Raw genomic sequence first — 14204 nt, forward strand, 5'->3', positions numbered from 1 at the left:
CTGGAGATATCACATTCACAAGGCCAAAACCATGTTTTGTGAGGTCACCATGACCTTTGACCTTTGACCACCAAAGTCTAATCAATTCATCCTTGAGTCCTAGTGAATGTTTGTGACAAATTTGAAGAAGTTCCATCAAGGTTTTACTGAGATATCAGATAGATGGATAGATAGATAGATAGATAGATAGATAGATAGATAGATAGATAGATAGATAGATAGATAGATAGATAGATAGATAGATAGATACTTTATTTATCCCCTAGGGGAAATTCATGTCCACTAGAATGAGACGGATCAGACAACCAGCTCATTTATCATCGCTGAGGTTCCCGCTCTGTCCAGTAGGGGTCGCTGGAGTGCTCACCGTCTCATCTGGACACAACACACGAAGCAGAACCATCAGCCAATGAGAGGTCCGTGTTTGCCGTCCTCGCGCCTGCGCACTGCAGCTATGATAATTTTGTTGATATGTCTGCCGCTGGGTTTTAATGATTATTTCTGCGGGTTTTAGTGTTTCAGAGAGACTGTCCTCCCGCGGTCCGGCCTGATGGAAAACCCCAGAGACCTGGTGAGTTCTGAGGCGTGTCTGTGTGGCGGGAATCCGCATTTGACTTCTTTGTTGTGGTTGTGATAGCGGTTCACAGCGGCGTTAAAGGTTGCTTCAGAGACAGAAAATCAACACAAAACTCCATTGAGAAATCTGGTATTTTAAGGTTCTCTTGCTGTTCGATTAAAATTGTATACCAAATTAAATATACATTTTAACTGTTCATTAAACCATCAGTGGTACGTTTTATTCGGTATATACATACTGTCCATAGTAGCTTTTAAATCAGTCAAAACTCAGACATTTATAACAGTCTCCTTCCGAAACTCCACTGAAAAATCCTGCGATATTTTCTCGCTTGTTGACAAAGGCACATTTCTCACTGAGCAGCTTTTTTTAATCGTTTACGGAAAAAAAGACAATTTTATTCGGCACGTACGAACTTCACCAAGCAACTTTTCATTCAGTGAAATTTCACTTTTGTTATCGCTCCGCTGCTTTCCCTCTATACCCTCATCTACAGTCACCACGGTGCCCAGCGGAGAGCGGCGCCTGGCGAGGTGAACCTGCCGCACAGCTGTTGTTCCATCAACCGACTGTGTCGCTAGGTGCATTTAAAATTAGCCGAATTGAACGGAGGCGTTAGCCGATCCACAAGCACCCTCGGGTTGTGTTCTGTGGACTTCGTGTCGTTGTCTGCAAGCGAAGAAACTTTAAATGGACAGATTCCTGGAGGGCATCTGGTGTCTCTTGTTGTGGCCGCTGAGTCTCTCTCTCTCTCCGTGTTCACTGTCAGCCTCTCTCTCTCACCGCACTGCAGTGGCGCTGACAGCAGGTTACACGGCTCCAAACTCACTCATACACAACAGTGCAACAGCTGACAGGTTAGCATGGTGCGTGTGTGTGTGTGTGTGTGTGTGTGTGTGTGTGTGTGTGTGTGTGTGTGTGTGTGTGTGTGTGTGTGTGTGTGTGTGTGTGTGTGTTTCAAAGGATAAAGGTGATTCTGTTGAAGGATAAACTACATGTTAGCATATGCACGGTCATGTATGTATGAGATGAGGACAGAAACACCTGAGGAGCTGCAAAGAAACTCCATGCACCTGCACCTGGAGGCGTTCTTGTTTCAAGAATTTGACCCAGTTCTTTCTAAAGCCCGAGTCCAGATGAACTGGGACCCAGTGGTCCTGTTGGAGGGAATGTGGATCAGGATTTGCCCACAGATTCCAATGTTTATGATCAGAGATACTGGACTTTGATATTGATGTGTCATCCCTCTATTTGTACTAATATTGTCGTTTTATCAAATAAAGAGGACGGGAGCCACAGTCCATCAGATGGAGCCTGTGGGGAAAGTTGTTGACCTTTGACCTCTGAATTGTAATTGATTGATTAGGTGAAATTAGCTGCAGCTATTTTCATAAGTGACATATAATAAGTTTAAGCAAAACGCCAAAAACTCCTCAGTTTCAGTTCCTCCAGCGCCTCAGATTTTCATATCTGGACATTGCCTGCAATGAACAATCGATTTCATTATTGATTAACCTGCAAATATTCACATTGAAAAAGCTACAACTAGTGAATATTTTTCACCTTTGCTTCATAAAAGACTCAGTTCAGAAACTTTAGTTCCTTCAGCTCCAGTTTAGTTTCACGCTGCAACTTGAAATCGTTCACTTATCAATAGATTGCAGAAAATTTTTTTGATCAAGCTGTTAATTATTTGATTAATAAAATGTCAGGTAATAGTGAACAGTGTTTTTGACTGATCAGTCTAAACTCATTGATTTACTGTCCGATGAGATGAAGAAAAGCAACAGATTACAACTTACAGAAATAAACATTAGAATAGTTCCTGATTGATTATCTGTTGATTATTTTTCATCTACAAACTATACTGATGTTGAGACTCCGCCTCTCCTCCGCCGACAGGTGGAGCGTCCGTCCAGGAAGCGCCGGGACTCCTTTGGGATGTTGGACGGTTTGGAGGAGGACCGGAGCAGCTGCAGCACCGAGTCCAGCGGGGGGAGCGGAGCCTCCAGTCCAGAGGACAGCGAGGACGAAGAGTTAGGAGGAGGAGGAGGAGGAGGGGGAGGAGGAGGGGGAGGGGTGACTCAACTCACCCCCACCTCCTCCTCCTCCTCCCTGACACTCATCAAGACGAATGGACAGGTGTACACCTATCCTGACGGGAAGGCGGGCATGGGTCAGTATGAGAGTCACAGTTTCAGAGACGGCTCAGGGTTGTGAGGATGGATAAATCAAACGCACACACAGTTCAACAGATCAGCTCAGGAAAAATTATACTTTCAATCTTTGTGTAGAGATGAAAGTTAGATTCTCACAGCTCACACAAAATGTTTTTAAATCTGTGAACTTGTACAACTAAAGAAATCTGATTTCTTGTTCATGATGAGCCCCTCAACTCACACATGTAAAGTCTGTCTTAGTGACACCCCCAGAGGCCGAGAGACACAAACCTCATTCTGAAGGTGAACCAGAACTCACACTGTCGGACACAAAGAGAATCTGTGTTGTGGATTTCTCTTCGAGTTGTGGTCATTTGGAGTCTCTTTGTGATGTATTGAGTCTCTGTCATCTTTTGTGTCTCTCTGTCGTTGTTTCGTTGACTTTCCAACCAGAACTATTGAACGTCACTTGGTACCGAGACTCTGTTCAGTCTGTTCAGTAATCCGTCCGTTATGATCGAGGGTCGAAGCTTGGATCTTCAGATCATTTTTGGTTGTATGTTTAACGTTACAGCAGAAAATGCTCCAACATGATCATCACACGTCATCATTTTCAGTTTAATTAAAAACGATGAAGTACCTGAGAAAAGAGTTTGGGTAAAGACAAAGATGATCAGGACGCCTCAGAGGACGTTACCTGCTCCAACATGGACACAAGCACAGAGACAAAGTAAAGACTGAACAAACTGAACAAAACAAGACGTTTGAAAAACAATAACTGATTAAGTGAAAATAATAATTTACAGAATAGTAACAGATGATTTATTTTTGTTTTATTGTGTAAAATCACACATTTTTTTATCTGCTGCTGCTTCACAATAAAAGTCGCTCTGCTCCCCTCTGCTTCCTGCCTTTCTGTCATCAGACGTTTTACTGTGAATCAGCTTCAGGTTGTTTCTGCATCTCTTTGACTCTGCTGCTGTGACAGGATTTATTTATGCACCATGTAAAAGAGAAAACAACATAAAACTAAACATTACGATCCAGACGCAAACAAGAATTCACCACTACTGAAATAAAGAGCAGCCACAGTTTGCACCTTGTGTCTCAGTTTCCTCGTCTCTCTCTGTGTTTCATCAGCGACGTGTGAGATGTGTGGTATGGTGGGAGTCAGAGATGCTTTCTACAGTAAAACCAAACGTTTCTGCAGCGTCTCCTGCTCCAGGAGTTACTCCTCCAACTCCAAGAAGGCCAGCATCCTCGCCAGACTGCAGGTACAAACTCCAACCATCATGTGTTGTTACTGTAAACCTGTAGAATTGAGGCACATGACCTGTGTCTGTACATGAAAAAGCTTGGTGACGTCCAGTGGTCAATCAGCTGATCCAGATGTGTGTTTGATGTGTGAACAGATATCTGAAATGAAAACCAGGGACAATATATCCAAAAAGAAAAGGGTGGACAGTCTGTTTGTATTGTAATAAACTATAGTGAAGGCTGACTGATAAAAAGACAACTCCCTACCTTTGCAGCAGTCGTGAAGTCCCGTTGTCTGTCTATTCCTCAATTATTTATATTCCTTTACTTTGTAAGAATCCACAGATCAAAAGAATGAAAGGCATTTTTCATAAAAGGTCATGGTTGTCGTGTGAAGTCTATCGCAGACGGTTGGGCAACTTCTTCTTCTTCCAACATAAAAACTGTTGTTAGTTTACTCCGCGGTTATGAGCTCCTAACCAATGAGTGAGCCAGCTGACCTTTTCTCTGCCTAGAGTCAACAAATAAAAGGGGACAGGCCACCAAAAACAGGGACGTCTGGTCACTCTATTAAAGAGTGTGTGTGTGTGCGTGTGCGTGTGCGTGTGCGCGTGCATGTGTGCGTGTGTGTGTGTGTGTGTGTGTGTGTGTGTGTGTTGAAGGGGAAGCCTCCCACTAAAAAGGCCAAGGTTCTTCAGAAACAGCCTCTGATGACTAAACTGGCGGCCTACGCCCAGCATCAAGCCAACCAGCACAGCGGCGTGAAGAAGAGCGGTGAGTCCGGTTCCGCCGCTTCTCTCCAGACTTTTATTGAATTAAATTCACTTTTTCTATTTTTTTAAAACCTGTTTTTATTGAGAATGATTTTCACGTCACATGTCGTCTCTTATACATTTTCCTGTATTCATATTAAACGTAAAAGTGAAACCCACACCTGTGAGTGATTAAACAAACAACCAAAACTCTACATACGTCATCACTCATAGTCATCTGTACACCACCCTCCATTTCCCCTGTGTACATGTACACAAGTACTTCAGTCTTTGGTAATCAAAATATTAAAAATGTATAATTGTAATAAAAGATGAACTAATAATGAATAAAGAATAAAGTGAAATTACAATAAAGTTGATCAATTAAGTAAATAAGAAAAGAAGGAAATAATAATAACGACAATAGAAATAATACTAATAATAAAAAGGAACAAACTCACTCTTAAAGCTCCATGTTTCTTCTTCTGTGTTTTATTTGAAGTGTTGATCCATCAGAAGATATAAAAACCATCTCAGTGTAGTTTTACATCTCCTCTCTCAGGCTTCTCTCTGCAGCTCTAGTAACAACAGGTCGGGGAGGAAATGACTGAAGCTTTTAATGAAACTCAATGTTTGTCAATGATTTTTATTTAAATTCTTTTACTTCTTTATGAAGTAAAGGTTTGGTGGTTGAATTCACAGCAGCAGCAGTAAAGTGTGATCCTCTCTGTAGAAGTCACCTGTGTGTGTGTGTGTGTGTGTGTGTGTGTGTGTGTGTGTGTGTGTGTGTGTGTGTGTGTGTTGTGTGTGTTTGTGCTGTGTGCTGGTGTGTGTGCTCTGTGTCTTGGTGGTGTGCTGCCCTGTGCTGTGTAGCGCTGTGTGTGTGTGTGTGTGTGTGTTGTGTTTGCTGCAGTTCCCGTGGAGATGTTTGACTGGGGTCGTTACCTTGGAGATGGCGATGTGATGGGAGCGCCAGTCAGCTGCTTCAAACATGTGAGTGACACACACACACACACACACACACACACACACACAGGTTCATGTGTTTGCTCCTGCTCCTACAGGCTGGTTGTGAGGTCAAAGGTTACAAGCTTAAAAAAAATCAATATGTGAGTTTGTAATAAATATTATTAAATAACTGAAGATATAAAAATGATCAGAAAATAATGAAGCATAAAAGCATAAAAAGTACCGATGAGGATTCTGACCAACCAGGTCGTCAGTCGTGTTGTTTGGTTGAAACGTGGTTTCTCTGTCGTCGAGGTCCCGATGGGGAGGTCGTGGGGTGACATCAGCGAAGGTGTTAGGGTCGAAGTCCCAAACACTGACAGTGGTCTGCCCATGAAGGTTTACTGGATCGCTGGCATCATTAAACTGGCTGGTACACACACACACACACACACACACACACACACACACACACACACTCCTACACTCCTACACCTCCTGAGTCTCGGCCTCACTGTACTAATGAAATGTTATTGACTGTAAATAAAGATGGACGTCACCCACAGGTTTCTGAAGCTGCACCGTCGCCATCTTGGCCAGTGTCTGGCTCCACCCCTAACTCCCAAGTAATCCAATAATGGTCTAAGAGGAGGGGCATGTGGGGAGCTGAGACTTTGGTGCATGTTGGTTTGTGTCAAGCATACGGTCACCCACCTGTCACTCCAAGAGGCCACGCCCTCAATCCTCCATAACTGTAGTCCTTAATAAAGTGTAAACAGGTGAGTTATATAAACAGGTGTCATGAAGGAGGATTTTAGCTCTAGAGACCAAAACAGTTTCTGTACCAGGCTGTAAACATGTTTATTTCTGCTGTAAAGTTGGACATTTTAACATGGGAGTCTATGGGGACTGACTCACTGTTGGAGCCAGACTCTAGTGGTCGTTAGAGGAACTGCAGCTTCATGTTGATGCTTCATTATTGATCATTGACAATACTTGAGAACAAAAAGCAAGTCTGCAGTTTCTTTGAAACAAAACAAGACTGTGTGTGTGTGTGTGTGTGTGTGTGTGTGTGTGTGTGTGTGTGTGTGTGTGTGTGTGTGTGTGTGTGTGTAGGTTTTAAAGCTCTGCTGCGATACGAAGGTTTCGACAGCGACTCCACCAGAGACTTCTGGTTGAACCTGTGTGTGCCGGACATCCACCCGGTGGGCTGGTGTGCAGCTGGAGGAAAACCTCTGGTCCCCCCCCAGAGTAAGTTCAGTATCAGAGCAGACAGAGGCTGTGAGGTACCAGTCAGTGGGGGTGGGGAGGGGTGTCTTGTGATTGGCTGATGGTGTCCGTCTGTGTTGCAGCTATCCTTCACAGGTTCACCAACTGGAAAACCTTCCTGATTAAAAGACTGACGGGATCCAAAACACTGCCGCCAGACTTCTCCTCCAAGGTCACACACACACACACACACACACACACACACACACACACACATGATTATCAATTTCAATTCTAATTTCAATTTCTTCTAATCTGATCACTTTATGACATCACAATACCAGCATGAGAAGCCTGGTCATACTCTCACCGTCTCCTCGTCCTCCAGGTGCAGGAGAGCATGCAGTTTCCCTTTAAGAAGCAGATGAGGGTGGAGGTGGTGGATAAGACTCACCTGTGTCGGACTCGGGTCGCTCTGGTGGAACAGGTGGGACACGCTGCGCTGCAGGGGTCAGAGGTCGCCGTCCTCAGCCCAGACAGTGGAAGTGACATCATAACCTTTGTGTGTGTGTCTGTGCAGGTGATCGGCGGCCGTCTCCGACTGGTTTACGAGGAGTGCGACGACGGGACGGACGACTTCTGGTGTCACATGTACAGTCCTCTGATCCACAGCATCGGCTGGTCTCGATCCATCGGACACCGCTTCAAACGCTCTGGTGAGTCACAGCTGATCGGTGAGTCACAGCTGATCAGTGGGTCACAGCTGATCTGTTAGTCACAGTTGATTGTTGAGTCACAGCTGATCAGCTGATCTGTTAGTCAGCTGGTCTGGTCTCCTGCTGCTGAGCAGGAAGTGTGAGGTGGCCTTTTACAGATGTCTGTCTGAGAGGCTCGGACTGAACCAGACAGGAAACGTTTAACCCATAAACATTTAGTTTAAAGCAGCTGCAGGTGACTCAGTGTCTGTGTGTTCCTTTCCAGATGTGTCAAAGAAGCTGGACGGGCAGCTGGACGCTCCGGGACAGCTGTTTGCCAAGGTGAGAACGACACACAGCTGGACGTTGAGTTTTTAGTTTTATTACCAGCACAACTACACAGACCTGAGATCAGGTGTGATCAGCCAGAACAGGTGAGAACACCTGGAGCATGGAGGTCCATCCATCCAGACGTCCCTCTCCCCAGCAACGTTTTCCAGCTCCTCCTGAGGCGTTCCCAGACCAGATGAGATGATAATCTCTCCAGCGTGTTCTGGTTCTGTCCTGGGACTTGGACCCAGTTGGATCAGATGCCTGAACCACCTCAACTGGCGTCTTTCCAGATGTCTGTCTCCTCAGCCTCCGAGACTGAGCTCAGACATCTTACAGAGGAAACTCATTTCAGCCAGTCGTACTCACAGTCTCACTGTTTCAGTCACCGCCCACAGGTGAGGAGTGAAACACAGACCGACCAATCAGAAGCAGCGATCCGCCCATCAGTGCTGGAGGTGTTGAGCTTTATTGGTTTGAATGCTGATAGCGTCTCCTGTGTTTCAGGTGAAGGAGGTGGATCAGACCGGCTCGTGGTTCGAGGACGGGATGAAGCTGGAGGCCATCGACCCTCTGAACCTGTCGGCCATCTGTGTGGCCACGGTCAGGAAGGTGAGGACCTGCCCCTGTGGACAGCTGTCAGCCAATCAAATCAAAGCAGCCTGAAAATGTCACGCTGTCATTAAATAACAAATACTCTGCTACTCCTTTAGCTCATCATGCTAACAGTCATTACAGTTGCAGAAACATTCTTCCTCAGTGATGAAGACTCCTCCTCCTCCTGCAGGTCCTGGCTGACGGGTATCTGATGATCGGCATCGACGGTTCAGAGGCGGCGGACGGTTCAGACTGGTTCTGTTACCACTCCATGTCTCCCTCCATCTTCCCCGCCGGCTTTTGTGAGATCAACAACATCGAGCTGACCCCCCCCAGAGGTGACAGCTGTAGACACACCACTCCTCCATCTACAGAAAAACATATGAACTGATTTAAAAAACTCTTAAAGCTCCTCCAGTGTAAAGGTCTGTGTCCATGTGTAGTGTGATTATAGATCAGCTCTAGCTTCTATATTAATACTGTGAAAGTATCAAAGCCTCAGTCCACAGAGAAATGCACACAGCCTGTATTCAGAAACTGAGCCTTAAAACCAGCCGTCAGGACTTCTGGAACTTTGTGATGTCACAACAAAGCAGTCACCAAGCCCCGCCCACCTGGACCCACCATCCAAACCTTGCAGGATTTGGTTTCTCTGAGTGTTTTTACCTGAAATCTGCTATATTTTTATTGGATCACTCAGAAAACAGTCAGCCAATCAGAAGAGAGGCTCAGAGCCTCCTCTCTTCTGATTGGCTCACCGACCTGTTGTTACTAGAGCTCCAGAGAGAAGCCTGAGAGAGGAGATGTAAAACTACACTGAGATGGTTTTTATATCTTCTGATGGATCAACACTTCAAATAAAACACAGAAGAAGAAGAAACATGGAGCTTTAACAGATTTATGTCCGGAGTCCCAACAGTGACTTTTCACTCTGAACGTCTCTCCCTGTCTCTCAGGTTACACCAACCTCCCCTTCAGATGGTTTGAGTATCTGAAGGAAACCAAGTCTGTGGCTGCTCCGGTCACCCTCTTCAACAAGGTGAGACCAAACACGAGAGGCGAAGCAGTCCGTTAATCTGTCAGTCTGGACAGGACGTTAGTTTCACCAATATAAATACTTCCAGCCCAGTCTTCAAAGTTCACGGCAGGTTTACAGCCCCAGAGTTTCATAAGATGTTTTCATTGGGGCTGAACGATATGCACAAAGAATCATATTGTGATCATTTTTGCAGATGTGAGAGTCATGCTTCAGTTGTTGTGACGTATTCTACCTTTATCAGAGAAATTGCAGCTCCTTTGATTTTTATATTGAACTTAATGAGATTTTGATAATATTTTGATTAATTGTTCAGCTCTAGTTTAAAGTGCTGTAAAATGTAAATATTCAAGCCCCCCCCCCCTTCCTCCATCAGGACGTCCCCAACCACGGTTTCCGCCCCGGTATGAAGCTGGAGGCCGTGGACCTCATGGAGCCCCGGCTGGTGTGCGTCGCCACGGTGACCCGCATCGTCCACCGGTTGCTACGGATACACTTTGACGGCTGGGAGGACGAGTACGACCAGTGGGTGGACTGCGAGTCACCCGACCTGTACCCGGTCGGCTGGTGTCAGCTGACTGGATACCAGCTGCAGCCTCCTGCTGTTAACGCAGGTAAAACACACACGCGCAGTACGACTCAGCTCAGGTCAAACCACACGCATCTTCATAGCGTCATGTGACAGGAAGTGTTAAAGGAACACTTCAGCCTTTTAGGAAGAACTCTTATTTGCTTTCTTGAAGATTGACATTGACCTGCAGAAAGACGCTGAAGCAGCGGGTCATCAGCTGTTTCCTCATTTGTCCTCCTGGCGTCACCGTTTATAGAAACCGCAAACTCTCCGAGACTGAACATACTTCAGCCGAGATAAGTTTCCTGGACTCCCGTCCGTCTGCTCGTCTCACCCTCACATTCCTTCTGACACGAGAAGCTCATGGAAACTCTGCTGTAACGTTCATGAAAATCCAAACTGAAGCTGCTGAGACCAAGTCTGCTAATGAGAAGAATCAAATCTAAACGACCTCTCAGAGCCATGATGATGATGATGATATGATTGATTTGAATTTGAATTTGAATTTCAGTATGTTTAATTCTAAATTCATTCAGGTTAAGCCGCTATAATTAAAGATTGTTTTCCACCTGCGAAGAGAGGCCAGAACTAAACAGTAAACATGATAAAAATCCACCTTCAGAGACTCTGCATGTGTTATATGAGGCTGGACAGACAGGGATGGATTCCTGTGTAAGCTGCTGTTTTAGAGCAGAGAATGGATGAACTGATTTTTATCTGGGTGTGAAGATATAAAATGTATAAATAAATTACGCTGTGTTGGATTGTGCAGAGACTTGCGTACCTGCCGATACCCGACACTGTATTTTAGGCAGCATCAGAGGCATTTCTGATTCTTTATCGGAACAACTCCAATTCTAGTTCTAAAAGTCATTAAGAGGAGGTTTTCCACTGGTCACCCACACAGAAATGTAATATATGACATAAATGTCCCCATGTCAACAGTGATGTTTCCATATATCTAGCTAAAATAAATTGTATGTGTTTCTTCAGGTTCCAGAGAACTGCAGTCAGCAGCGTCCAAACAGAGGAAGAAGTCCCAGCAGTACAAGGGGCAAAAGAAAAGTGAGTCTCTGTGTCTGAAACTGAATATTTTTGGGTTTGAGACTGTTGGTCAGAAAAAATAAGACATTTAATTTCCCGACACTCTAGGAAATGATATATATAAATATTTGACTGTTTTCTGATGTTTTATAGACCAAGTGATTAATTGATTAATTGAGAAAATAATTGGCAGATTAGTTGATATTAAGAATATTTGTCAGTTGCAGCCGTAAAGTTATATATTTGGCAGACGATGTAATGATTCAAAGTCCTGGAAACATGTTTTGCTTCCTCTGAATAAAATAATTTCTAGTGTTTTTTATGGATATATTTGGTTTCTTTACAAAAAGCAGCGAAACTGACATTTGTAAGAAAACATCACATATTATAACTTTCAAAAAGAGCCACACCTGAATATTTCCAGCTGTCAGAAACCAGAAACTGAAAACGCTGTTTAACCGACTTTACCTCCATCTCTCAGAGAGGAAGTTGCCCGTTGCCAAGCGACCTGTCAGTCTCTCTGGTGCCGTGGTAACAGGCGTCCCCAGGAACCTATCAGGAGATGAGAACGAGACTCCGCCAGATTACCCATCACCCCCTACACCTGCTTCAGCAGCCCAACCCCTCTCTGCAGACCTAGAGAGCAGCCCTAATACGGAGGGGGGGGCAGGTATTTATATATATGTTATATATGTTTATATTGTTGTGAGGACCCTCATTCACATGAACCTTAACCAACTCAAAGCCTGAACTCAACCTGATTCTAACCTGAACCATAAAACCTTCAGACAGATGTGAAATAGTAGGAACTGCCCAAAATGTTCTCAATACAGAAAGGTAGAAAACTAATATAGAATTTAGCATGTTAGCATGTTGCAGTGGGCGATATATGGAATATACTCCATGTGTGGGATGTAGTAAATCACAATATCACAAACATCGATTTATAAATTGTCACATAACTGTTTTAAGATGCTGGCATGAAATAATTTTTGGCGTTTTGCTCTTTTCGCTCTCTCGCTCTCACAGACACACTCCCCCGCCCATCCAGAAAACTCTCCATGTGTGACGTAGGTGAGGAGGCATGTCGGTCTGTATCTGGAGTGTTGGGCGCCACAGAGAGTTTATCTGGGTTTAGAAACTGTAACTGAAGATGGAGGCAGAGGAGCTGGTTCAGAGACGGCATCAGACACACCGTCTGCCTTACGGGTGCGCGGCAGCTGTGTCACGGGTGCGCGGCAGCTGCGTCGCGCTTGTGCGGCAGCTGCGTCGCTAAAATGCTGCCCTACACATGTCACAAATCATTAACCAGTTATAACCAACATTAAGTTCCTGCTGTGACCATCTAGTTCATGTGTCTCCTCTGTCTCTATATGCAGCTGTTAAAATGGTTAAAAATATAAGTTATATATTTTTTGTGTCGTATTCACATAAAGTGCAGACATTGAAACTAGTCAGTCGTATATAATGTTCCTGGTCTCATATCAGTACGACTCTCTGTTCTCTTGCTCGTCACAGTGAGAAACGGGCGAGATGTTGAATCTGTAGATCACTCAGAGCAGCAGCATAAGAGTCAGTCTCTTTATGCATCAAATGGTTAAATCATAATTTATAAGGTTCTATAGAGGAGAATTTAAAATAATGCGACATATCGTGTATCACGATATAGCCTAAAAATATTGCAATATTATAGTAGTTTTCGCATCAGCATGAGATCGCCTTTTTTGGATGGAACTGAATTCAGTGTTTTATTGTAAAGATTTTTCTGTTTTTTGTCGTTGTGTCACAGAATTACATTTTGAACGGTGTACATTTTAACATGTGGTTGAGTTATGAAAACACTGCACACTGGTCAATGAAAGTGAGATCTCAGCAGCACTCCTGATGTCCTCTCTGTTTCTGCAGGTTCACAGATTAAAGAGGAGAACACTGAAGGGACAGATTTATGTTCTGAAAGGACTGAAACAGAAACCAACGGATCCTCTGGAGATTTCTTCACCAACCAGGACCAGTAGTAGGCCTCATCCATCCCTCACCGCCTTTTACACTCCAGCCATCCATCCCTCTTTTCTAGAGTTTCAAGCCTCGTGAAATCATCTGCTGTGATTAAATCAGTTATTTATTTATTTTTTGGACACACTTTAAACACATTACACCTTCTGATGTTGTCAGCAGTAACAACTTCAGCTGACTGCCCTCTGCACACTGCAGTGATACCACTTCTCTTTAGTCAGAAACCCACTTTTAGCCTGTATGAACACATCAGTGTCCAGTCCTACCGACCCTTCTCCATCTGTCCATCCACAGTTTTTAATCCTCAGTGTTTCCCTCTTTCTCTTGGTGCCCGGTCAGATTGAAATTCATCCGTACACATTCACGAAATTCTAGGTTGTGTTGGAAACTTGCTGATGTTAGTGTAGCTACCAGTTAGGAGCCCTTTAGCAACCGTGCTAGGGTGATTGGGTCAATGATATCTTGTGTTTTTTATTTATTCTTTATTTTAAGGCCAGCAATATTTCTAAAAACTAAATCAGTTCCAAAAATCTGTTTAATCAGAGCTACAGGACTCTACCTGGGAACATGCTAGTGTTATCCAGCCAAAATAGTCTACTAGCTAGCTAGCTGGCTTGCTAAGTTCCTGTTAAAGCTAGTTAGCTCTACACTCCAGAGGATTAACACCAGCCAAAGATTAATAAAAGTTGGCTTAAGTTGTTACATTAAAATATCTTACTCTACTTAAGCCTCTGTTTAGCCACATGACTGTATAAATTGACAGTAAATATTGAAAATCTACAGTCCAAGGTGACGTCTCTACATGTCTCGTTTTCTCCGACCAGCAGTCCAAATCCTATAGATATTCAGTTTACTAACGTGACAAAGAAAAACATCAAATCGTCACATGAGAAGTTAGAAACTGCAAATACTTGACATCCGGTTAACATCTATTTAATCAGAGCTACACAGCTGTAGCTGGGAACATGCTAGCTCTAACCAGCCACAACAGGCCGCCAAACTAATTAGCTAATCAG

The 14204-nt window shown here is 44.1% G+C and overlaps 1 protein-coding gene across 1 annotated transcript; it reads left to right on the forward strand.

The window, feature by feature from the left end:
• Window positions 1-466: 466 nt before the first annotated feature.
• Window positions 467-13190, forward strand: LOC111226855 (MBT domain-containing protein 1-like). Its single transcript, XM_022752152.1, has 18 exons — window positions 467-571; window positions 2480-2753; window positions 3877-4010; window positions 4656-4767; window positions 5659-5738; window positions 6009-6126; window positions 6810-6944; window positions 7046-7134; window positions 7291-7389; window positions 7483-7618; window positions 7884-7939; window positions 8435-8539; window positions 8715-8862; window positions 9481-9563; window positions 9937-10174; window positions 11125-11196; window positions 11657-11845; window positions 13081-13190. The coding sequence occupies exons 1-18, from the start codon at window positions 551-553 to the stop codon at window positions 13188-13190; spliced, it is 2199 nt and encodes a 732-aa protein (XP_022607873.1). The 5' UTR covers window positions 467-550.
• The last annotated feature ends 1014 nt before the right edge of the window (window positions 13191-14204 follow it).

This window comes from Seriola dumerili, unplaced genomic scaffold (assembly GCF_002260705.1).
Source record: "Seriola dumerili isolate Sdu_G_001 unplaced genomic scaffold, Sdu_1.0 BDQW01000166.1, whole genome shotgun sequence".
Taxonomy (NCBI): domain Eukaryota; kingdom Metazoa; phylum Chordata; class Actinopteri; order Carangiformes; family Carangidae; genus Seriola; species Seriola dumerili.